Below are 26,881 nucleotides of genomic sequence, written 5' to 3'. Positions count from 1 at the left end.
CTTCCCTTCAACCAGATGACATGAGCTGAGTAAGAGGGAGCCAAGATTAGCACCAGAGAGCGGAGAAGCAGAGATGTCAGGGAACATCTGGAGAGACGTGTGGGTTTAGGAAGGGTAGCCTGTAGCAGAGCAGCCATCAACACCAGTGCTTCTGCTCTCACTACAGGAAATACCATTGCAGAGCAAGGTCACAGAATGGGAGAACGGCCATAGTTCTGATCCTGAAATTTGATTCATGAAGGCAGGCTGCTCCTTCTGTGTATGTAGTCTCTCTAATTTTTGTAAGTTTCCACATCTCCATATCACAGCTCTGAAAGTTTAACACACTGCATGCTAAAATGCAACACTAAGGCCTTAAGTGTTGCAAGAGGCCTTCTCCTTATCCTCTTAAGACCTTGTGGTCCCATATACTCCATGAAACAGTGCCTCACTAGGCAGGGGAAACTAGACTGCCACATTCAAGTTACTTATTACCTCCTTTGGTAAAAATTTGTGAAGAGATGTACATCTCTTGTTTAGGTCTTCCATCTACCATTCCTGCTTTCCCTGCATAGCCCTTGAAAAATCTTACACTCCCAGCACAGCAACACAGACTCTCCTCACCTTCATACGCCTGTCACCACACGCTGAGAAATGGAACACTTACAGTCCGCTAAAGCACAGGAGAAGATACAGTCTTTCCATTGGCATCATACTTTCATTTAATTCAAACATCACGGAAAAATAATTAAATCGCACACACAAAACATAAAAAAACATACTAAATATACAGAATATCGGCATTATGTCCAAACTGAATGATAATTTCATCAGAAAGAAACCTACTTTTTGTCTTCGGGTTTAATCACTGATGGATCTGTAAGGTTTTCCCCAACACCTACAACAAATCAATAGTGTGTATGTGTTACAAAGGAAGATAGTAATGATTTCATAATCTGGCACTTAACAAAAATGTAATTAACCATTTTCAGTAGATCATAAGTTGTCAAAGTGGTCATGAGCTAAAAAGAAAATGCTATGAATATAAAAATCCATTAAGTATTGGTAAGCATGTATAGTTCCTATTACAGTCTTGACTTCAGCTTGCTTTGACGTTTATTTATATGTAGATGGAAGGTGTATGCAAATACAGTAAATGTTATATTGAAGCTCAACGAACTAAGCAAAATGTGACCAACAAAACACTGTTATTTTAGTTGGCATAAAGGATCATCAGATATGGATCTTGCAGATATCAACAGATCTACTCTCAGAGACACATTCTCTTCAAGGTAACAAACACAAAAAGCCACAACTTCACGATGCGCAGTTATTTGGGTCTGTTATCCCTCTTTTCATCTGGGTGGCCATATTAAAAAAAAATTTCATTATGATACCTGAATGTGATATCCACGTTGCAGTTTTCCCCAAACTGTTGACATACTACCATTTACGAAAAACATCTTTTTTTATATTTGAAGAAATCATTATGCTTTTACACTAAGGAAAAATCTATGATCATATGACAACACAATATGCAACTATTTTTATTTAAATCTAGTAAATTTATATTCTGCAAAAAAAAAGGTAAAGATTTCAGTAATAGCATAATGTGACTGAAATGCCCCCAAATTGCAATGAAGGCCATTTCAATTAATGTAAATTAGGAAAACGCAGTCTATATATATGTATGTGGAGATGGCTCTGATATTATGTAATAAATTGTGATATAAATTCATCCTATTAGAACTTCAAGGGAGCAGCCCTTGTACTTTTCCTTAGCTCCAGATTAGAGAATTAAAGATAAACATAAGGCCCAAACTAGATTTGACTTCAGTTAGTTTGAGATGAAAACTGAGATTTACATGGATGTTTAAATTCTTCAGTTTTGAGCCAACACAATTTGTCTGGAACTGTCAAGAGTTGTATAAGAAGCCGAAGCAAACTTCAGGCAAATTCTTGTAGGCTACAGTGAAGACACACTTATTCTCTCTGTACCTTTTTTTCATGTGCAGCTAAAACGACTAAAGGCAAGGATGGAATTATAGGTTTGCTGAATTGCTTAATAAGTATGTCTTTTGTAATTCACAGCTACTGGATGCTGTAAAATGTAAATATGCTAAGTCTTTGACTACCCATACACATTTCCCTTGACAGAAATGACAAATAGTGTTTATATGGTTTGATGGGTGATGTTTGTCTTCTGAACATTGTCAACTGTTTATCTCCTCAAGATATGCCATCTTCCCACTTACATATGTACAGTAAAGTGATGCCATGCTCTTTGAAGGAGTCACCAGACTTTGTGAATAGCATTCAGGCTTACAGTTTATGTAAACTGCTTACAGATTTATTAATATGAACAATGAAAAGAACAGATAGCAGTTCACACTCTTTTGACAGATATACCTATATATTAAGTGTGCATATACACATGGGTACACTTGAATCTCTGTAATTTTTATGTCTTATGAAAAATGAAAATACTTTAAACGTATTTTTATGCATTGTAATATGCGGAGCAGTTATTTTGGAGTTGGCTGAAGTGTTTCTGTACAGTTTATCTAACTGCTCTTTTGCTCATTCAGCCTAGAGGCATTTGAAACAAAATTATTTTCCTATTACATCTACACTAGTATAGACTGTTTTCCACAGATTCTCATTTACCAGCATCAAACAGATATTCAGGGGTTTCTTGAGCTTTGTGTTTTCTTATGTAATTGAGAATTTGGCCTATTCCTCAGCACTAAATTCTCTTTTGAGATAACTGCTTTTCATTTGCTTTCAAATAGAGATCACATGCTAGGAGTCACCTTGCAAATCCAGGACAAGGAGCTCCCCACAGGTGTACACATAGGTCCAGTGAGAGAAGGCCAGCATCAACTCTTCTAGCAAGCTGCTGGGAGTAATCTCATCTCCATTGTTGTTGTTGTATTTCCGAAATTCACCAGTCATGTACTTCTCGATGGTCAGCCACTGGTTCACTGAATGGCGGTAGATGAGGAAAACTTCCAGGAACCTGTAGATATAAATACCATCTATCAAGAGCTGGCAAGGTAATGAGCATCCTCACAGCCAGCAAAAGTCATGCTGCAGTGCAAATATACCAAAATGTCTTCCCTAGCAGGAGTGTTTTGAACAGCAGGAGATACAAAATGGTAGAGAGAACAAAGGCTCTCTTGGTCTGATAACTCTCAAAACAAAGCACACGATCAGAAAAGTATAGTTTATGAACAAACTATATAATCTGATTTACTCCAGCCCACTGTAAATGAGCTATGCCAAATTGTTTTATATTAATTGTACAAAAGGCAATTCTTGCTTAAGGAACAGTATGCTTATTTTGCTACCACATGCAGCTACAAACTTCCAAGTTGCCTAACTTTCCTCTTAAAAGTTTATTAGCTATCATTAGACATTATCATTATCACTGCAATTATCATTGCATTATCATTGCAACCCTCTATGGAAAAGGAGGCTGAATCAGACCTGGGACACAGCTGAAAAGAGAAACCTTTGCCACCTAATACTTAAAGACACTGAATTTACCTTGGAGTATAGGGAATACTATGAGGCTTCACTTGGTTGAAGGTATAGATTAACTTCTGGGCAGCCCTTTGCTGTTGGATCTCCTGAAAAAAAATAATGTTATAAATACCACTTTCATTTTCATGAAGAAAGGTGTCATGAATTTGTCAAAACAAACAGAGAAACATACACACACACTGATTAGATATTGCTTACAAATGGGAGATATATCTTCCTTAAAACTTTTTTTTCTTTACAAAAAATAACATCAAACCACATGTCAGCCATGCTGAAGACAATTAACATGTAAGTAATATAACATCAGGTTAGACCAGTCAGTGTCTTCGGTTCTGAACTCACCCTCAGGCAGAGATGTAACACTGTGCCATCGTGAAAGATCTTTTGCCAAGTTTGAACCACCTCTGGCAGAAAAGACTTCACAATAAATACTTGTCCCAACTTCAATACATCATTCTCAGACCAAGTACAAATGACCTTCATGGCCCTCCGCAGACCCCCATCCATCTCCTCCCGTGACAAGACTTGGATCATTGCAGCCATACCACGCTGGGACCAGGAAGACATGCTTTTATCAAGGTTCATAGGTGAACTTTCTTCTAGCTGATAGACTGTCACTTCCTCTCCAGCTTAAATAAAAGGAAGTTTTGTCAGCAAAAGACATATATTGCAGAAACAGGAGAGAACTGCATTTTGATTCGAAATCTTTAAGGAAGTATACATACCACTTTACACACCTTTGTAAGCCACACTTTTTTAGAAGAAAGCCTTTTTATCATAACTGTTCATCTGTCTGAAAACTTCTCCAGCCTAAACTTACACGATTTAGTACATACATTCTTCTACTATAATAATAATTGGTCCAAAGAGCTTGTATCCACCTCTAAACAGAGATGGATTTAAGACCTCCTGAATAATTCCACAGAAACAAAGTTTACATATTCTAGTATATAGTAGTAATTTAAAAGAAAATATTTTTTAAATGGTTACCATTTTTATCTCCAGTGTATGAAATCTAAATATACTGAGTGGAGCTCCTTCTCTTTATGCACTTTTTTGGAAGGGGAATTTTTAGTAAGACTTGTTTTAAGTTAATTATAATCCATGGAACACACACAGTATTTTTTTTTACTGTGTTTCACAAAGTAAACCCCAAAAATCAACAAACACCCAAACAAACCAGCAGGAGCAGAAAATCTGAAGCATTGCAAATAACATTGGAATTTGTAAGAAAATAAAATTAAAATCTTAGTTTTAAAATAATAGTTAAAATAATATTTTAAAATAACAGCTAAAAATAAATCTATGAAAAAATCATGATATCAAGCAAACACACAGAGCATGTAATAGTTATTGATTATACCATTCAAGGCCTTTAATTTTGTAGTTCATACAAAATAGACTGTAGTCAAGAGTGCCACCTTTTGGTGCAGACAGACAGCTGAGTTCTTTCAAATGTGATGACTTGGCCACAATGAGACAAGCCAGTGAAATTAGATTCAAAAGGACATTCCCACTAGAACAAGCTCAAGCAAATTAACAGGAAGCTTACAGGTTCAGTATCTTAAACTAAGATTAGATTTTTTTTTCTAGAAATTCCAGTGTTATTTGTGATGCACAAATGTTTCAGATGTTCTGCTCCTGCTAGTAACGTTTTTTCTGAAAGCAGAAACTAGTGAGCTTAAACTCATTTATATTCTGTTTCCCTCTATAGTTATACTATCATTCCTCTCTGCAACCAAATCAAGACACCTTTCTATTGCCACCATTTGTAAACTAACTGAAAACTGAAAAGTAGAGTGATTTTTTAAACTGGATTCAGATTAGTAGATTTCCTTCCCACCCTCAAATTTACCGGCACCAATAAGCATAAATGTAGATGCTGTTGAATGCTTCAATTTACACACATTTTAATTTAAAATAAAGCAACTGGAAACAGTGTCTTATGTAAAAGATGGACACGTGTATAAAGATACTATAACTAGAAACATTTTTTTAATCGTACGTTAAATCTGCATTTTATTACCTTTTGATAGTTTAATACCTAGAAAAGTATCTCCTGGGAGCTTCAAAGATTAGAATGTTCAATATGCTCATAGCTATATTAATTATCTGCAGCAATCTGGTCTCAAGAAATCCTGTGATGCTGCATGTATCAGCAATTTGTTGCTGTGAGACAAAATATTCTACCTATTGAGAAGCTGGCACCTAGATCTCAAGCATCTACAGGCAGAGCTTCTGCTGCTATAAGTCAATATTACATGCTAACTTCAGATCTCTTCCCAACGGTTTATGGAATAGTGCCCTTTAAAGCAATATCTGGTTTTCTTCTTGTTGGTGTATCCTATACATCTATTTACATCTGTGTCTGCATGTGAAAGACGAACAGAGAGAATGAAGTTATCAAGGATAAGGGGAAACTTTTTGTTGTCTTCAGCTATCCTAATAGATATATAGAAGATGGAGTTAGAGTAATCTCTGAGGTTGACAGCAATCACATGAATGCCAACAGACACAAGCTATAGCAAGGGAAACCTCAACAAATTCCAGAAAAACTACTAGATTCACAGCTATATCAGTCAAAATCTGGAAGAGGTTGCCCAACAAAACTGAGGAATTTGCATTTATAGACATATTTTAAATGTAATTGTATAGGGTGTCAGCAACCTGATCTGAATGGACCACAGAGGGAGATGGACAAGACAACCTTCAAAGTCCCCAGATTAGTGCATGACTAAAATTTTATCTGTTTCACCCCTTTCAAAAAGAAGAATTGCTGAAATTAGTCCAAGACAATTTCTCAAACACAGTCTTTAAAAAGATAATGCACTAACTATTTATAAAGCAAAAAAACATAACCAGGAAATTAGTACTCACCAAAGAGCTGGACTGGTGTAAATGGTATAGTCTGAGCAAGTCTCATTAAGTTGTTTCTTTCAACAGCTGCAAACAACATAGATTTCACTGCTATATTGAATAAACAAGCTGGCTGAATTTTAAAAACACCTGGCGGCACTTTACTATAGTGTACAAAGCCAAGGAGTACTCTAGAGTGTACAAAACAGTGTGATCCTGGGTCAGATCTGACCACCATTCACTCTGCCGAGCCAGCAACTCCCCTTTGCACACCATCATGGTTTAGGAACTGTATTCCCCAGTTTAGTGTTCCCACTGAAATGCTCCAAACCATGCGCTGCTCCCTCACTGCCCCCTCCCTATTCCCTCACTTCTGCAGTGGGATGGAGAGGAGAATTGAAGGCACAAAAAGTAGAGATCATGGGTTGAGATAAGAACAATTTACAGGAAACAGCAGTGAGATAAGAAAATGAGCAGATAAGAAAATGAGCAACACTATTAATAAGAGAGGGTAGAAGACAGGCAAATGATTCACACACGAATGCTCACCACATGGAAACCGGCAATATGCGAACCTCAGCCATGTTACCCTGACCCAGAAGAGACCCATTCCCGTGTCCCTGGAAAATGACATGAGGCAGTATAGAATAACCTCTGGGTCCTAGCCATGCCCTCTTAGATACTGCCAAGATTAGCCCTGTCCTGGCCAGAACCAGGACACACACCCATGGTATCTCACAAGCATCAGCTGCTGCTCTTCTCACCATTCATGAATTCCTTCCTTCCAAAGAAACAGCCTCTCTGGGAGAGCCCCTTGCACCCTGCTACAAGGACTGCTTCTGCTACCTCCTTATCTTCCTCCTTTCACCAATGGCTGCTGCTGCTTTCTGCTCCTGCCAATTTCCACGCAGTAATATTCACACTGTGCCAGTGAGATGCACTGGCCTCAACAGCCTTCACTGCCTGTCTCATCAGGCTCAAAAACACCTGGAGATTTAGAAAGGCCTGACAGGAAAATCCAAGCTTCCCTTGCACAGAGCACTGTTTCTTCATCTGGGCTTCCTGTCAAGCAACATCAGTAACATTATTATATCTACCTATCTGCAGCTTATTACTCAGGCTTCAAAACATTACCTTCAAAATTTCAGAGTCAACTAAATACAGTCCTCACAATAACTGAGTTATCAGGAAAGGGGAGAGAGGTGTAAAGTCAGCCACAAAAAGGGTAAGAGGGTAGAACTAGGAGGCAACTTGGATGCTACAGTTCTATCTAATTTGCCTATTCAATGGTTGAAAGCAAAACTAGCATCCAAAGTAGAGAGCGATTTCAGGGTTTAGAGATGTAACAAGAACTAATAGTATTTGCAACAGAATGTACCATGGGAACTACATATAGCTAAGCCAAGTGATTTAAACAAACTAACCAAGCAAAGTGAAGAAACAATTAAGAAGGGAATGGAGGCAGCCAGCCAAGCAACACCAAGTTACTCTACAACCAGGTGAGTTGTCCTGAAGAAGTTCATAAGGTGGTCACTTAGAACTTCAGGGGCTCCAGCCAGAGAAGACCACTGGAGACCCTCAATAAGTGTTGGGAAATTTCATGAATATGTAACAAGAACACAGGGAGCAAAAAACAAATAATCATGTAATGCTGATATATAAGCTGTAGTGAAGATACCTCTGTGTGCACTTCGGCGAAGTGATTACCAGTGCACCTGGTATGCTTAAATCATCCAGCATATTGTAATAAAAGAATGCCTGCCTGCTAAAACTCACAAATTGAGTATTAGAGGCTTCTTTTAAGAGCTGATTTTAGGCAATAAGAATGAACCACAGCAGAGCTGTGTTTCTCTGCAGAGTAACCAAAAAAGCCGTGGTGGCAGTCTTACACAGCTTGTACATTGTCTATCCTTCTTTTAAGATTACTTCTCCACGCAGAACTTAATTAGAGATTACCGAGTCCAGTAGGGTAGAGCAAAGGGGACCCATGACTCATCAACCCATGAATTAGGGTCCTCATCTGAGAAGATCTACACTTCGGACCAGTCTTGGAGCATGGACTGAAAGTTATGATCTTTCTTTGATGATGACTAGGAGCATGCTTATGAAATTAGTGCATAGCAGGGACAAGGTTGTGAACAGAGCAGCTGCCAAACCTGTCGCATCTGTCAGACCCTGCCAGCAGTCACTCTACAACCTTGAGATGACATGGACTTGCACCAGTTGCTGAATCTGGGACAAAAATCTAATTCTTTTGGATGTGCAGAGAGGCAGGATTTTATTTGCTTGCTCAGCATGATAGAAAAATGCATAAGCAATATATGGTATAGGATTTTAGTGTCCAATTTTTGGGCCTAGTTGGCTAAATTCCATTCAGGTCTTCCTGAGAAAAGAAAACTACACTGCAACCTCTTAAGATATTTGCCAACTCATAATGGAAACCACTTTCATCTGTGCTAAAAAAATCCTACCTCATCTCAAATAGTAAGCCTAACGAGGGACAAATTAATCACTACAACAACGTCAACATATCAGACAAATTACTCCCGTATAATTCATTAAAATCCAGGAGGTGTTATTGCCAGTGAAAACAATGTAGATTTTGAATTTAAGGAGGCTGCTATTACTTCTGGTTTACCCCAGTCTTGCCTGTAAAAGAGAACAAGTCCTGTGGGCAATCTACTGGCAATCTCTCCTCTGAGAAAAACTGAAATCCATGCCTCATGGGATAATCTGTGTACACTCAGCTCTGGAAAAGATAGGACTGCAGGAAATCAGCATTCAAATTATCTATTCCCTGCCAGATTTTCAGGAGTTCATAGGTAAAAAACACAGATTAAGTACTACAGCACCAATTTACTGAAGAAAAGAATTCTAGAAAGTACAAAGGAGAGTGTGGGAGGTGTGAGGGGAAGTGACAGCTATTAGCAAATTAGCACCTCTTCTGCCCCCTCAGGAATTGGATGTGCATTCATTGTTTCCAATGATATTTTGAAAGTGATTATCTACAGTCTGCTCTGGATTTGCCATATATACCCAGAACAGAGAAATTATTAGCAAGAAAATAATTAATAATGCTCTCACTTAGGTGTTAGGCATGAATTAACAGAGAACCTTCTTAGCAGTGGTCAATTGTACAACTCTTCAAAATGAAAATCACAGAAGATGACAAGGGGAGGACTAATGTTCTTTTTAATTGCTTAAATTTCTCAGCTATTATTCTGGTGCCTCTGCTGTGGCTGATTGTATTACAGGAAAAATGCTGAGGAGCATTCTGGGAAATGTAGTTCCTTATACTCTGTTGCACACGCTCCATGGCATGCTTGTATGTAATTGGTTAAACATCGTTTGTTACTTTTCAAACCCCATACATATATCAGATGTAGTTGTTTTCCATAAAGCTGATTCAGGCGTCTGCCACCCCAGGCGTCAGGGTCTGTGCCCACAGTGCCGTCACTCCTCCTTACCTGAGTAGTGATGATGCAAATCTTGAGATGTTTTCAAGCAGGCAAAGATATCTGAAATAATGTTTAAAGGATCATTACATTAATTATTATAAAAGACACAAATGTATGATTTTTTAATTCCTTCCATCCTAGAGTTTGTCATGAAACAGATTAATCAGAATTACTGTCTCAGGATTCCAAAGAGGAGAATTACTAATTGGCTTTAACTACATTGTAATGTACTGTATATTGGCAGATTTCAGTTATCAGTGTAATATAGACAGATGACTTATTTCTTTAGGAAAATGGTGGGAAAATGGTGTTATTAGTCTCAAGGACATGTTAAGCCAATTACATCTCTGGTATAACAAAAGAACTTTGCTGTCCACCATGCTTCTTGGTTTCCCAAAGTCATGATTTTTCTAAGCCATTAAGCATTCCATTAACTATACTACTGAACCAAAGTTATAATAATACTGTCCCATTAACCTGCAGCATCTAACATGCTGTTAAAATATAAGCAGGCAAACAATTTATGTGGTGACATATTTAACAGGCTCAACCAGACCAAATTTGGTCAAAAAATCTTGGTTTTACAGAAAGACGTTTTTAATACAGCCAACGTTAATGAGCATGTTCCCATTAGGTGGATGAAATAATTTTGTTCGGTTAGAAAACAGTTCTTCAAAATGCTAGATTTTAGAATTATATACACTGTACTAATGTTAATTCTGAAAAAATAAGATAATCAAAACAATGTTCATCAGATTTTTGAACTTAACACTTTTCTTCCTTATGGTGTATTCTATTTGCTTATACTTCCTTATCTAGCAAGAGATCTTATACAGAAGTATCAACAGATATTGGGGGAAGACCTTGCATTTTCACTGCCCTTAGTGATTCGAAGTTCCTTGTGCTTTCTTTCTTGCTGGATCCAACAACTCTGCTTACTGCAGTATGCTTTGGCATGGAAGTGCTTTGTGCAGAGATGAACCCTGAAAGAGCAGCACTTGAAGGAGAGACAAGACTAAGGGCTACTCATTTCTGCATCACATCTAGCCTCAAAAAGAGATAGATGCCCAGATGCTCAGCCTCTTACAGATAAAGAGTCATGTCAGGAAAACTGGAAGATAAGGCTAAAATGCAACAAATACAAGTGAAGTTAATACTCCACTTTTGACGAACAAAGTATTTCCTCACTAAAATCTTGAATTTCTTCATTGGCCATTTCAAAATAAATTCAATCCTTCACTGTTGTCATAATTTCAGGTAAACAACACAAATGGAGGAATTACACAAAATTGCAATTTGAAAAATCAAACATACATTAAAATTTTATATCACAATCTGTCTTCAGACTAACACTCCATTTAACTCAGGAGGTCTCTTATACTGTAAGGGATGAAAGCAGAACCATCATCTTAAAGATCTTTTTCCTGCTGAAATTATTGGGCAGACTAGAATAAAAATAGATTTTTCCATTTAAGATTAGGCAGTTATCATGAGAAAAACATGTCCTCATTAAAAAAAACCCTTAAAGTACAAATTAAAGTTTGTAATTGTTTGTATTGTTTCATGAAATAATGAAACAATATCTGCACATTTTCCTATAACCCTCAACTACAGTAAATTAACTTCCTTTTTGAATTTTGTACTTCAGAATTGTCAGAGTGAGATTTGCAAATGGGAATTAAAAAGAGTGACAAGCAATGAAAAACTTACTGTCAGTTTCCTCGGAAGCTCTCAACCTGTTTAAAAACAAATACTTGATATTTTAACCTGAAATTTCCGTCATTAAGCTAATACTGGTACACATCGATCGCATATAAAGAGATGTGATCTATGTGAAGGCTAAACTCACAAAGGTTTGATCAGCAATCACAAAACAAAATAACCCTCAGTGCAACTTTGTTCAACGCAGCAATCAGCAAACCACCTTCAGGTATTGAAGATGTGACACATTTTTCTGCATGTTTCTTTCTCTGCTTTATGTTGAGCTGCTCTGGATTCTGCACTGCTGTTCATATCTTTTACACTGCAATAACAGTATCAGTTACAGACCCTTCAATCACATACACAATGGTTCATTTTTCAATCAGTGTGAGATATATTAACAGTTACATGTGTCATTACCACCACTTCTGTATGTATAAAAACATACTTTTTAAATTGATGGCCTTTTGGATTAACAAGTCTGCTTCTACAAAAAGACTATTGCATCAGTAATAACATTAAAGCAGTCTTTCACAGAACACAGACGATACAATTCACCTCACAGACCAAAGAATCCTAACTGAGGACAACAGACTATGAGAATCAAGCCACTCAAGAGCCTGTATGTCCTGCTGGTACATATGTGGTTTGCTTACCACCTATAAATGAGTCGGAGTAAAGAAAAAAAAAGAAAAAAAGAAGAAAGAAAAGGAAAACCACCCAAAACCACCCAAAATAACAAAAAAACTTCGCCCAACCCTCTCACACACACACCAGTATGCATAAAAACCAAAAAAAAACCCCACAGTAACCTTTTTCCTCCTCTCCCCATGGTGAAATCACACAGGATGTGACGGCTTTCTAGTATCTTTTATTTATTACATCCACAGTGCTAAAAAATAAGATCAATCTAGAAGAAATTGATGAAAATAAGAAAGAAAAGGAAAGGGAACGTACAGACAGCACTGCATGTGGTAAAAATACTCCTAATATTAAGATAATGATTAATCAAGAGGGGGGGGATGGAAACCACTTGTGAAACCAGTATACTTTCATCAAATATAATCAAAGCTTAACAACTTTTGAAAATGTATGAAGAAAACTAAGGTAAGTATTTCATATTTTCTGCAACTCAGCACAAAACACATTAACCAGAGAGCGAGAGAAGCTTTCAGGAGCTGCTAGTATTTTAATTATTAAAAAAGGAAACATACAATTTGCACAGCAAAAGCAAATGCAACTTTTCATGCTCACTAGATTGGAAAAATGGTCAGTCAAAGATGGTTGTAAAACCACAGAATCATAGAATCGTTAAGGGTGGAAAAGGCCTTTAAGATCATGAAGTCTGACTGTCATCTTAGTGACTGACATAGAAAATTGGATTATTATAAGAATTGGAATGGGTGTGTATTCCACCCAATATCATACACTTTGTTTAAACGTATCTCCTTTATCTCCAGTAACAAGGCATCTTAAAAAACTGAATTGCCTTAACTCTTCATTTCACATAAGTTTCTCATCTGAAGTATCAGAAACAAAACTGAAGTGGAAATCTGCAGACAGTATTAGATATCTCTTTCTGAAAACATGTGAAGGGTATCTTAATACGCTAATAATACATACGAGGAGTTCCTGTTCAGATTACTTTTCTTCATATTTCCAAATACTCTATTACTCAAACCCTAAAAAAGAGAAATACTTTTACTGGTAAAATATGCACATGGCTATAATATGCACACTGCACAGCTCAAAAAGCTACAGTCTTAAAAACAGTTACTGATATGCTTATTGTTAACATAAATAATGACACCAACAGGGAGGTGAATCACAGTATTGCCAAACCTACACTAAAATGAAACTAATTACCTCACATTGCAGTGTTCCGTGTTGCCTCCATACATTTGAAATACTCAGGTACCCACCCATATCTCAATACACTCACAAAGCTTGTTAAAGATGCTCTAAAATGGACAGTATCAGAGAACTAACTTTATGTTGGAAAATTCCAGTTTAGGGATAGGCTTTACAATTGTTGAAAACAAAATTCACTCTAAACCTCTATAGCAGAAGAAGGTGACACACTGAGCAGCTTTCCAGTGATATTTAGATCACATATTTTACAGGTCTTTTGTTTAAAGAAATACTGAAGTAGTCTTTTAAACTTCCAGCAATATTAGGAAAAAATGGGTCAGCTAGGTCCTCCTAATGTGCTAGTCAGAAATAGAATTTTTCTTCTGAGTAGTAGCCAGGCAGATTTCAATTCTCAAACGAAAAAGGCCCGTCCAAAAAATGTTTGGAGACAGCTAAGTTTAAAGATAAATCAAGTAAAATTCAGCTTCTAATTTAATCTGAAACTTAACTTTTTTTTATTTCTCTCTTATTTTGACCTCAAAGCTTGATCTGCAGTTGCAAAAATCTTTTAAAAACCTTCCTACACACACCCTTGCTTTGCTCCCTGCTACCTACCAGTAGGGATTCCTAAACTACTAGTATGCAGTGGATAAATCTGAGAAGTACCACTTCAGGAAAGAGAGATTTCTTTAAAATATATCATACTCCAAGTGGAACAATTGGATGCAGCAATTTTATTACATCTCAGTGATAAATATAAACTTTCATAGTCCAGAGGGGACTTACAGAGAGGCATAATAATTCAGTGGGTATTGAAGACTATATCTTGGAAGAATAAATAATCTGAAGTCAATGTTCTGAAAGCGACTGGTTTCAGCATAACTCCAATACTGCTATTAATCATTGGATTTTTTTGAGAATTTTAAAAATCCTACTCTTGAGTTTTACCCAAGAATATCTTCATATGAGTTTTGAAGCACCAGATGACTTGGTTCCTTCACACAGTTTTCCTGACTTTACTTTTATTTTGCTTGTCTGATCTTGTGTTCAACATTTCAAAGATTTATGGATTTATACTCCAAGCTCGGGTCTTACAGAATACAAAATCAGTAAATTTATTTCTATTTCTCTCTTTCTCTTAATTTTTTCATAGAAAACCCCACCATTTTTAAAACTGGCATTCAAGCTCTCTTTCCTGGTATTTGGGATTCAAATTCTACAACACTGGCATATCTGAAATTATCTGGTTTATCTTTATTGTTAAAAAAAAAACCCTAACAGAAAAGGCAAATAATAACATTTACAGTGAAAAATAAGCTACACTTTGAAAGATCACCATTTTAATAATCATGCCAGAAGTAAAACAGACAAGGAAGGGTACTTTTGTACTGTTGAAAATGAAAAGGAAAGGATACTTTCACATTTCCTTTTCTTAACTTATTCTTTATTTCCTTTTATACTTGTGAAATACAATTGGTCTAGCTCCATCACATTGGTTTCCACAGGTTGAGGACCTTTAGATTAAGGAGCTGAAAATTAATTCTGTTAAATCACAAAATGTTTTTTAATAAGCCAGTAGTTAAGAAATCTACACTTTGCAATTCTTATCAATATTTAACTACTGTTTTGCAAGAAATAACTATCTCTATGTGATAGAGTGAACACTATGTAGCTAACTTTCCAAAATTTGCTTCTGAGCCATTCTGCCCACAGGTTCAAGACTAAGCTGTGTGCTCAGGCGTTGCCTAATGAAACATCAACACACATGTCATTTCTGACTAACTTCATATTCAGAACAACTCTGTGACTCAATAATTTAATATCTTACTTTTATAATCTTAGTAGAGTGTTAATAGATGTTAAATTATTCATTTACTTGCACACATAGACTGAGCCAGCAGACAACAAAGTTCCTCATCTCTCAAAGAGGTATGTCACGACAAAGAACCTGTAGTGGCAAATCTGGGGACAACCGTAGAGCTACCCTAGGCTCATCTCAGCCAAAATTATGGGCTAGGATGTGTAATTGTAGGTCTTACCTCTCGAGAATGCCCCAGGTAATCACAGAATGGTATGGTATGCCTACCGATGTCTTGATTTTTCATTTTCTGGTGCGTGAAACTGAGACGTTCCAGACCTAGCCGAAAGAGCACGTGAGCTATTTCTAGAGTGTAATGAACAGCTCTATCATTATAAACTAAATACCTATGCAGTGCTATAAAGTGAACATGTATATACCATATTGTCCCAGCAAACCCATATTTTATAAAAACAATAACAGAATTTCAGAGGGATAAAACAGACTATTTCCATTCTTTGTCAGCAGATTTGGGAGGAGTGCAGCCCTCCTCAGATCATGAGGTACTGAGTCACACCATTCCCCAATACTTCTCCCAGCACCTCTCGGGATGAAACCAGTGAGCTACATCACAGCAAAGCTGAACGATAAGATAAACTATACAAAGGACTTCTGAGAATGAAAGAGATGGAGAATTACTAAACAAAGAGTAAGGAAGTCATTCCTTTTCATTTAAAAAAAAAAAAAAAAGACAACACAAAATTCGTATCTTCCATTTGGAGGATGTCTTTCTGAGCAATGAAAAATGAATAATGCAAGTAGGGGATCTGCCAGAAAATACAGTATCACAGCACTGCCTGTAGTGTAAATGTCCTGGAAAATCATGAGTTCATTTTTGCAACTAGCCAGGATGCCACTTTAAAAGATACTTCAGGAGAGGAGACAAAGACACCACCCTCCTTCTTCCCACTTATTCCTGAGATCAGCACTCTATTGTCTTCCATGCAAGAGAGGCAGTGCTCTCAGAAAGATTCAACTGATCTTCCATCCAACCTATATCTCTCTTCAATGATGCAGCAAATAACCAAGCCATGTGTGCTTGCAACCAAAGACTAATTTTGTGGAAATTATGCCATGAGGTGAAAATGGTGGATTACACTTTGAATTCATGATTTATATTTACTGACTCTTTTTAAAAACTGTTCTGAAATTCACTATTTGCAAAATGTCACATACTTAGCTGACTGAAATTAGACACGGTGAGCCAATTCTTGCTGTGTTTCTCTTGCTCATCCCAGACATTGATCTCTGCAGGCTCTGAGATCACTTGAGTGTTCTGGGGACAATCATCCACTCTAATCACCTGGCAATACAGAGACAAAACAATACTCAATTTACAGGATAACTAGCATCTCTGCAGTTCCTCTGATAGCCTACGGTGTGGCCTTTCAGAGCATCACTGAAATGCCAATGACTGAACATACTACCAAACAAGAAACAGGTTTTCCAATTTTTTGTTACAAGTTGCAGAAGACATGTTGCATTTGCCTAGTAAATACAACCCATGAAAGATCTCACACTATTTAAACATATTTGAATGTCAAGACCTAATACATTCAGAGGTATTTGATCTCAAAGTTTGAGTATTTGCTTCTGTAAACAAAACAGTCTTCAGCATTCATCTCATTAAACAGTGATAACTCTTTCTAGTTGACAAAGACACTAGGAATTTCTTTATAGCTCTATAAATAGATTTTTATATATGAACACACAGATACAGTTACAAAAAGTTGCCCCATACATATGACACAATCAATATGCTTTCTGCAACACGCAAAATATTTGCCATCAAAAAAGACTGTGGGACTCTTGTAGGGAGGAGATAATCTTATGAGGCCTAGCTTCCTTGTTTACAGTTATATACCACCTGGATATGGCCCCTTCTTCAGTCTATCCTAGATCCTATGGAGCCTCCTCAAGTTCTCCTGCAAACTGAAGTGCAAGGACTGATTTATTCTTGTGTAAAATCCATATCACTCCGGTACACTATCTAGCAAAGTCCCTGAGCATCAACAAGTTCAAAAGGGAAATCCCACACATTTCAAATAAAAGGAAAACTGAAGCAAAGCTAGACACACACACGAGATACCCCAGTTTGTGTGCAGCATTTTAAATGTATACATTTTCAATTAAATCACACTGAAAAACTGCTCTTAATGAATGAAAAAGACAGTTTTGAGATATGTGATTCTCTTGCATCTGCCCATACCGGCACCTGAAGGGGTTTTTGATTCTTCTTTCCTCTCCCAGGCTTTCTGTCTCTGTTTTGCTGTTTTGCTTTTGTTGCCTCACTGTGGTGTAGCTCACTGGATCGTAAAGACTCTGCAGAAAAGAGCCAAAACCCCACCTTTAAGTAAGAGAGTTTCGTTTACTAAGGTAAGACTGAGAACTGGCAGATCTCTAAGGCAAGCTGAGAAAGACTTGTGACATCCAAAGTTAATACTCATGTAGTTCGTTGCACAGTTGTGCACCATCACAAGATATAAAACAAGAAATGTTATCCATCATCTCACATTAATCATAATTAGAACAAGAATTTGCTGTATTTTAGTTCTTGGTAAGCAAACTTCATGGTGGACAGGGAGGGATTTAAACTCACTACAAAAGTGTATACCTCTTCATTCTCCGTGCGCCCATCTGACCTACGATAATGCTAATGTATCTCTACGGGATTGCGTAATTTATTTTGGGTCCTGCAACTCTTGCACTGCATCCCCATGGCAAAGAGACTTTCCCAGAGTGAGCACAATCCTTCTGTTACTCCATTTGTGTAACCACAGACAAAGAGAGCTCATGAGAAGGGGAGAATCAGGGTGGCTGACACATAGGTGTATCACAGCTTGGGTACAAGGCACACTTCAGAAATTCCCAACAACTGCCAGACCCACAACAAAGAAAGTGAAACAGTAACTCTGGAACCTCTGCTACTACCATCAACTGCAGCTAATATCTTATCGGTGCAAATGAAAGATTTTTATAATGTCTAGGACTCTCCAGTAAAAGATACTGTACAGGTGTAATGTTTTATAATTACCGCCTATAGCCTTGCAGGTTTTCCCTGATCTCTCTTTCTTAGGGGACTGTAAGCTCTTGCTTCTGCAGAAACTCCAGTCCCTCCGGAGTGGGTTGATCCAGGAGGTGCTTCGTTTCAGCATGTTGTGAGAGATGCTGCTGCTGCTGTGATGTGACCAGTCAGAGTTGTAGGAGAAGGACTTTGATTCTACTAACTGGACATGCCTGGGAGGACTACTCTTGCAATTACTGTCCCTGTCATAGGAGGAATGTATGTACATGGCTTTCTTCTTTGAATCTGAGATGAAAACACCTTTTTCATCACCTTCAGAGAACCCCCAGTTCACATAACCACCTTCAGTTTCTTCCCCATCATTGCAGGGGGATGTTGCACTCTCTTCAATATCCAGCGGTGGCTTGAGATCCAGAGGATGATCAGACTCTACAGCACTAGTCTTTTCTGATGGCAAATGAACAGCAAAGTCTTTCTGGCTCCAATGATAATCTTCTGTCTCTTTTCCAATGAGGCTGACACTGGGCAAATTTTGCTGCATCACAGTGCTACTTTGCAGGTCATCTCTGACCACTTCATCCTTGTACTTGGCAGGAGTGCTCAAAAAGGAGAAATTTAAGGTGACATCCTCAGACAAAGACCCTCCCTGATGGTCAGGGGGCACCAGCAAAAACTGTCCATACCTAAGGGTTGACTTAGTCTCAGAGGATACTCCTGAAGTGGATGTGTCACCTCCTATCTCTACTTTTTGAGAGTAGTCTTCTATCACCTTGTTACTCTCAGACCTCCATACATGGTCTTTGCACTCTGATGGACCCGGACTCCTTACCACGCTCCGTAAGAGGGAGGGTGGCATGCTGTAGTAGTGGTATTTCTTGTCGTACAAACACTTCAGGCTGCTCAAGGTCTCAGAACAGAGTGCATTGCTCCAGCTATGTGGCAGCTTCCTACACGTTTGATGTTTTGTGTCAACCAGCAAGGCTTCTTCCACCTGCAAGGTGTCTACAGCAGAAAGGACTTTCAGGATGTCCACTGTCAAGGCAGACAAGTCTTGCAAGTGTCCTAGCTGGCTGTCCAGGGAGAGTAAAGATTCCTTGATAAAAAATATCTTCTTATGCACCTCTTTAAGCTGTAGAAACATCTCCTCCACTCTAAGTAGAAAAACAAAATATAATTAAAATACCAAAACATAGATCTTTACATCCTTTTGCAAGATGATGAAGGAAGCCATTAACGCATTTCAAAAAGTCAGTGTTTCAAGCAGGCGCTTTTTTTTTTAATGGTGACTTTCATTTTTGTCAAATATCTATACTTGACAAAGCCCAGCCAACAGCCAGTGTTTCCTAAGGAAACAGACTTTTTGCTCAAAAAGTATCTATTTTAAAAACTCTTGTTTTCCTACTAATAGCCATTCATTGCCATTGAACTACTAAACCATGGACAGCAGGCAGCTATTGCTGCCAGTGTAAAATGCTATAAAGGATATTTCTTGTCAGCTAGTCATCCTGCATTTCTACATTTCTTGCACAAGCATGAGGACAAGACTTACACAAACCTACATGTATTTTTCATTCTTACATTTTTCAAATGCTAGAGACTGCTGGGAAAGAGGTCTTCCCAAGAACCTATTTGGCCTCTGGAAGCGGATTCTCTGCATCTTATGGCATCAGTTACCTTTAGGTAAAATGCAACTTCCTAAAAAGCAAAGCCTATTTTTTTATCATCTTCAAATCTCCAGTAAAAAGTGCAAGAACTTCTTGGCCTGGAATTATATCATTTTAACCAAATAATTATTCTCACATTTCCTGAAGATACTCTCTGGTGCTTTATCACTAAGCCATTGATAAACTAGCTGCAGGTAATATGCAGTAGTCATTTCTTCCACTTGTCACAGAGTAACTAAAAGATACAGTATTAACTAATTGCTGAATAAAATCAAAGATCAGTATTCCAGAACATTTTATCTAAATTAATTTTTTGCATGAATCTTATGTAATCCTGTGAAGTGTATTTCACTTTTGCACTCAGAAAAAAATTCCTTTCCAATTCTATATTTATCCAGTAAATGAAATCTTCTTGATGTAATCAATTCTGTAGCTTTTGAACAAAGCCGTTTATTTAATTTCTTTTACAGGTGATGCTTATACTGCTTCTGTTTTGTTTTAACCTGCAGAAAGTAAGATCATAAACAGGCAAAGATTAAGAGCCTATCTTTCTGTAGGCAAAACAAATTTGTTAGGTGAGATCAGTGTTGGCATTCACTAAGACTTTTTAGAATTTTCCCTTCTTTTAACTCTTCCCCTTAAATTTAGTGGCAGATTTGCCACTGATTTCAATAGAATGCTAAATTAGGCCAATACTGAGAGTTTTGAAGCCCTACTGACAGCTGTGTATTAGCATTTTGCAAACCAAGACACTATATTGAAAATAATGCTAAAATGGTTTTATGGTTATTTCTGTAAACAGCAATTATACTCAATCACAAGCAATACTATCACAGCATTATTACACTGCTAAGCTTTTAAACAAACACATATATTATATGATGTTCTCTGGCATGTTTTTGTAGTGCTAACTGGTCTGTAAAAGTGAAACTTAGCAACACTTAACTGTACCCCTTTAACCACCTACACACATCTAGGGATGCAGTTCTGCCAGCAAGGTTTCCCAGACAGACCTGACATGCACCTCAAACAGATATATTTCCATCAAATTAGCAAGGTCTATGCATGTTCACAGTGCCCATAATCTATTTCAAAAGCATTACCTTATCAAAGTCTTTCTATATGACAAATTTATACAAAGAACACAAATCTTCAGCAAAACACACCTTTCTGTGGTCAGATGGATCCTTTCACTGTCACTGGAATTCAGGCTTTCGTTCTTTTCATGAAAATATTTTTCCACACACTGTTGCTCAAAGTCATGAAGTTTCTTTAACTCCTCATCACTCAGGTAGAGTTCTGAACAAAGGAGGTAGGAATCAGTATGAAGCATGCTGTTGATTACAATTGTTTATGAACATCCATGAGGAAAAAAAATAAAAAACCTGTCAGAACTTGTTTACACTCCCTTCCTTGAAAAGAAAGAATCAGGCCTAACTCTGTGAATTTGGTTTTATGCATAAAGACCCTACATGCCAAATAGAGGAAATTATGTTTTTCATCTTTCCTTAGACAGGGAACAAAACCATACTGACAAAAATTCCAGTGCACTTCCCTTTAAAGCCTCAAAAGCACACCCAAATGGCTGCACACAAAGATGTATTTTCTCACAAACTTTTTCCTTTATTTTGTTATGCATGTGTCACTTACAAGATGTAGATATACATATAAAGGCCTACAAAAATCTCACTCTAATGTGGTCAAGGTATTCACTTCAGGCTAATCACCTACAATTGCAGTCCTTCCAGGTATTCAAAGCTGCAAAGCTTTTTTCCCAACTAAATGCTTAACATGTGCCTATGTATAAAACATTAAGGCATTCCTAATTAACATTCATATGTATAAAACATTAAGATCTTCTCTCCACCCCCTTCCTCCCCAAGATTCCTAGAGGAGGAATAAAACACTCAGAAGTTTACAATTTGGGCTGTTCATGATGCTATTCTTCTAGCACATCAAGATTTCTGAGAGAACAGATTGATTACAAAACAGTACAAAGAAATGCATATGGTGGAAAGCTGTTTCTCTGATTCAAACTCCACATTTTCCAAGCTCCTCTTTTCTTTCTTTATTTTAGGTACCAGAGTCCTCACTGTACTTGATAAGGGGATATCTCCATCAGGTAGCAAGGCAGTGTTTGTCACAAGCATGTAAAAAAAAGCTGCAACACACAGCTCAGCAGCCAAAACCCCAGCAGTGTTCTGGGGTTCCCCCTTTCACTCCCAATGGGACTTGATCACCTTTGAGGCTCTTTCCCCCCAGAACCTATCTATGTTCTTTCCTCCAATATTTTACTCCGTATATTGGTATTTTCACTGATTTTCCACAGGGTGGCACTGGATCCTCATTGTGAAAACCAGTTAACTATAACCACACCAAAATTAAAGTAGAAGAAACTTACCAAGCGATGCTCAGGTATATAGAAAAGGGGCACAGAGGCATATAAACGGAAAAAAAATCTCCTTCTGAGAGAAGTGTAAGCAAGTCATGAGCCCTCTTCTATCCAAGGACTTCTAGATGTGCTAAGCAGGGTTTTAGTTTTTCCTTTAGCCTGATGCACCTTACAAGACACTCTCTATGCTACATCAGTGATTTACGCTATTCATACATATAAAATAATCAGTGGCACTTCAAAGTGCCTACTTTGTATCTAGTGTATCCAGTCATGATGGAGAAGGTGAGCCTGGGAGCAGCAGTAAAACAGCTTAGTGTTGATTACTTAAGCCTGGTTTTGAAGCCTGTAACTACCTGCAAGCATGCCAGGTCTCTTCAGGGATTCATTGTTTAGCAGAGCAAATCCTAAGTAAAGCATAACTCAGGCAGGATCCTCCCCACACCTCTTATTAGGTTCCAAGGGTGCATGTTGCATCAAAAAGGATGAGGCTGTATAATATTATACACCAGTGTTCCCCAATGTTTTTGTAGAAAAGGTTATAGCCACCAGCATCTCCTCCCCATTTCTCTGCCTCACCCCAACCACCAAGCCCCACTACTGAGTATTCATTCCCATCCCAACATCTTGTGGTCCTGTCCCCTCAACAGTAGAGCTACTCCTGGCAGAGCCGGCAACAGTGAGACAGGGAACTGACATCACCTTGAAGAGGCATTAGGAAGGACGCTGGGATGAAGACATCCAGGCTGGGAATGTGCAGTGATAAGCCAGTGCACAAAGGAAAGGGAAACAGTGAGAAGGTGGGAATCCTCTATGCTCTCTCTGCATCTGCCATCACTTGATCTCCTTTGTCCTTGAGTTCTGCACCTTCTTTCTCCAGGTAATGAAAAAGGAATTGTTGGTCTTTTCATGACAAACATACAAAAATTTATACCCTCACTACTATTTAATTTCTTTAAAAATAAGGCTATTAATTCCTACAGAACAAATTGCTGTCACTTTATTTCAGCTGTGTGTCACTTTATTTCAGAGCTGTGAGGTATCTTGACTGATGCACAGTATGTAGCACACCAAAGCATTCCTCTAGTCACTTAGTCATTTTTTCCTTCAAGAATTCTCACGGAGTCAAGTTAAATTCAATTTTTAAAATTAAAACAACCCTCTACCCAGAGAATATATTTTTTTCTTTTTTTTTTTCTTTTTTTTTTCTTTTTGAGGAACTCAACTTCAAGGTGATGGGAGGCTGACAAACAATTGCCACTAGCTATTTCTTTTGGTTCCCAGCTTACTTAGTCCAACATCGCCTTCCTCTTGATCCAGCTCATTTGGGGGCTGATGGCGGAAGATGCGATTTATAAGAAGTCCGATGTGGCTCAGCAGGATGAATGGTGGAGGCAGCCATGGCTTCTCATGGTAGGTCATAATGTAGCGGTACCGGTTGTACTTCCAGAGCTTGTTTGATATGGATTTCAAATCAAAATAAACATTACTGAGAAGAGAGTGACAGAGGGAGGGGAAAGGAGGGTAAAACACTGTGAGGAGTACTGCCAATATAGCACAAGACGCTTGTGTACAGACCTAATCTGACACTGAAGAAAAGTGCCATTCCTCCAGTGAGGTAAATCTGCTTAGCAACTTTCATTTAACAAAACAGCAACATGTGTCAGCAGCTAGTGCACTGAGAATGAGTGCATCAAAGCTGCCTAACAGATTTGGAGATTCGATTCCCATTCACATTAATGGAACTTGGACAGAAGATATCACTGAAGTGGCTTTGAAATCTCAGCCATATTATTTAAACTTTAATGCACAGCCTAACTGAAAATTCAACATTGTCTACCTCTTTGGACTGGACTAAAAGTAGGTACCAGGCTAAGGGAAGACCGTTAACAAAACAGTTCTGTGCACTCCCCCTAAACAAAATACTGCAGCTACATGAGCCATTCTTCTGCAGGATACTCACTGGAGCTCTGATATTATTAAACACAACTGCTGTTGCACAGAATAATTTTCCATATCTACTATCATAGACCCAAGCGCAGGAAAGCAATGTTGTGGTTGCTGGCACTGTAATTTCATTTGAACTGTCATACTACACACACAGCGTATAGTCACAAAAACATCAGCTTTGCTTCTGAGAGCATAATTAAATATATTGCTCATACCCATTTTTTGTCCCATTTCTGGAACAATCAAATCACTATGCAGAAGATTTATCATATCATCATTGCTGAAGGTTTAATTCCAGAAATAATTCAAATTGCAATTTCACAGCTGTGTGATATAAAATAATAGACAGATTCCTTGCCAAAATTTCAGGAAAGGGATTTTTAATTGGAAGTGGGAATAGAATGACTTTTGATAGTTCATTTTTCTTGAATATTAATCACTACATTTATTCATTTAAATTTTGTTTTAACCTACAGTTGACTTTTTCTTCCTCAGAAATGTTAGAACTCTAGGAAAAAATTATTAACTACTTGGGTTAGCCTGCTCTTTTCTTATATATTACAGAGCTTGATCCACTACTAGGGGCTCCCTGTTAAAACTTGAAAGGTTAAAATTACTATAAAGACAGTGATTAATTACCATAGAATTACTATGAATTACTATAGAATTAGTACGAAGACCCTTCCTACTCAGGGATTAGTAATGACAGCAGACATTAAAAGGCAGTTTGTTTAAAAAACTACAGTTACATTTCAGTCTAGAACATAAGAGATTGCATCAAACAACAGGAAATTTCAAATTATTTGCTAAAGGAAGAGCATACTCCTACAGTATTATTCTCTTCCCTTGAACACCTCCACTGATCTGCCAGCTTAAAACTTGGGCTACCCTATGATGAATGTTATATGGGTTCTCAGCACAACACATACAACTTTTAGGAACAAAATAAAATTACTTCAGAGCTGAATTCATGTTACCTTTTTTGCCAGCTGGAGTTGTCTGCTTTCACAGAGTCAGACGCTTGTTAAATGGCAAAACAGTTTAGGTGTCTTCTCACTATCCCTTTCCTTGCACTGTCTTGTTACCACCATTCTTTTTTTATTCACCTTACCCCCATGGAAGACATGGTGGTACAACACCCATTTATGGTAACAACAACCATTAACATGCCCTTGCTGGGGCATTTTTGGTGAAAGGCTTTTGAGAAGCGTTGGCAGAAGCATTAGTTGCTTTTGCAGCAATATACCAAGGTACCTACTTAAAGAAAGCAATAAGCAAGTTGACCATGATGATGTATTGCACAAAGAGGTAGACAGCTTGGAGGAACGGTGTGAGGAAGGAGCCAGGAGGACAGTCTTCATTGTTTTCACAAACTGGAAATTAAGGACATACAGAGCATAGTTAGCATGGAAATCAGAGCAGAGCACAGCAATGGCCTGTGCTTCTCATTTGTCCCAGCAAGAAACAGAAAAGTCCTCATTAATTTCACAGACACAGATCACTAAACTTCCAACTAAAAGGTCAACCTTCACCTAAAGGAAAACTGCAACCTCTTTATGTTACTACAATCCCATAGTTACCCTCGCAGTTCAGAAGCTGCAGACACCACTTCGTACATATCAGTTCTTATTCCAGTCACTTCAATTTTTTGTTAAGGGGAAAAATGATGCAGCCGAAATGCATTTGAGAGATGGCACACACTCAAGCAAACTGAAATCCAAATCTTTGATCCTTAAAGCAAGTGGCAAAGCTTTCACAGACTCCACTGTGGAAAAGATAGAGCTCAAAGGCTGCTTTATCAGTACTGGAGCTTCACACACAAAATCACGTTGACTCATATGCAAAAAGATACATAAGGCTATGCATATTTGTGGGATGAAGCAAATAATCATAGAAATTAAGGGATCTCTTTTAATGTTTTTAAAATATCAAAATAAATATTTTTCAGTCCTTTTAATGTCTAATCAAATTTCAGACCTTTGAGGAAATTTTAACACACACTTATAAAGTAGCAGTTCTAAATTCAGGACATATTCTGAGCATAAAAAGTCACTAAAGAAATCATAGCTTTATTTGGGAAGTGTCAAATTTCTAAAGGTTTAGCATTACTAAGTGATTAAGTGGATTAAACTGTGAAACTTAACAGCGTGCTTTCATTAAAAGAATTTTGACTTATATAACCAAAATACATAGTCATCATGTGACTGTTCAAATAGTAATAATGGATGCAATATTCTAAATTATTTTAATGAATTGGGTCTGTGCTGAACCATGTAACTTAAATATATGCATCTATTTCCATACCTACTTGTCCATTTTAGGGATTGTTTTACTTGTACCCATCACACAGTAGCATGACAGTGCCTTCCGTCAGTAATGCTGAAACACCTCCTGGAGTGCCTGGTTCTTCTGTCTTGCTCAGACAAGTTCAAAGCCATAACCAAGATACATTGTTTTTCCTATTTACATTGATTGGTTCTATTTTTCCTATGTTCTCATGGTTTACCTGTTTAAGAATGATGCCAGGTAACTTATTTCTCCCTTTTTTTGCCCCACCTTAATTTTTTTCTTTTTTAAGGCAATTTTGTAGTCTTTTCTTCA

General features: G+C 37.6%; 1 protein-coding gene across 1 annotated transcript in view; it reads right to left on the bottom strand.

Annotated features, from left to right (window-relative positions):
• The window catches only part of TRPM6 (transient receptor potential cation channel subfamily M member 6), a 35,247-nt gene extending 9,247 nt beyond the window's left edge, over positions 1 to 26,000 (bottom strand). Inside the window, exons 1-15 of the mRNA XM_032676146.1 lie at positions 25,539 to 26,000; positions 23,620 to 23,819; positions 21,105 to 21,237; positions 18,284 to 19,425; positions 17,459 to 17,571; positions 16,426 to 16,552; positions 15,431 to 15,528; positions 13,164 to 13,222; positions 11,550 to 11,575; positions 9,849 to 9,899; positions 6,403 to 6,468; positions 3,868 to 4,154; positions 3,529 to 3,611; positions 2,793 to 2,998; positions 826 to 877 (exon numbers count right to left, since the gene is read on the bottom strand). Coding sequence (XP_032532037.1) covers positions 826 to 877; positions 2,793 to 2,998; positions 3,529 to 3,611; positions 3,868 to 4,154; positions 6,403 to 6,468; positions 9,849 to 9,899; positions 11,550 to 11,575; positions 13,164 to 13,222; positions 15,431 to 15,528; positions 16,426 to 16,552; positions 17,459 to 17,571; positions 18,284 to 19,425; positions 21,105 to 21,237; positions 23,620 to 23,819; positions 25,539 to 25,567 — 2,672 coding nt within the window. The 5' untranslated portion in view covers positions 25,568 to 26,000. The remainder of the gene's footprint in view (positions 1 to 825; positions 878 to 2,792; positions 2,999 to 3,528; positions 3,612 to 3,867; positions 4,155 to 6,402; positions 6,469 to 9,848; positions 9,900 to 11,549; positions 11,576 to 13,163; positions 13,223 to 15,430; positions 15,529 to 16,425; positions 16,553 to 17,458; positions 17,572 to 18,283; positions 19,426 to 21,104; positions 21,238 to 23,619; positions 23,820 to 25,538) is intronic.
• Positions 26,001 to 26,881: the final 881 nt, after the last annotated feature.

Source organism: Chiroxiphia lanceolata, chromosome Z, assembly GCF_009829145.1.
Source record: "Chiroxiphia lanceolata isolate bChiLan1 chromosome Z, bChiLan1.pri, whole genome shotgun sequence".
NCBI lineage: Eukaryota > Metazoa > Chordata > Aves > Passeriformes > Pipridae > Chiroxiphia > Chiroxiphia lanceolata.
Note: the sequence above shows the minus strand (reverse complement) of the source record. Positions and strands in the feature narration are given on the sequence as shown.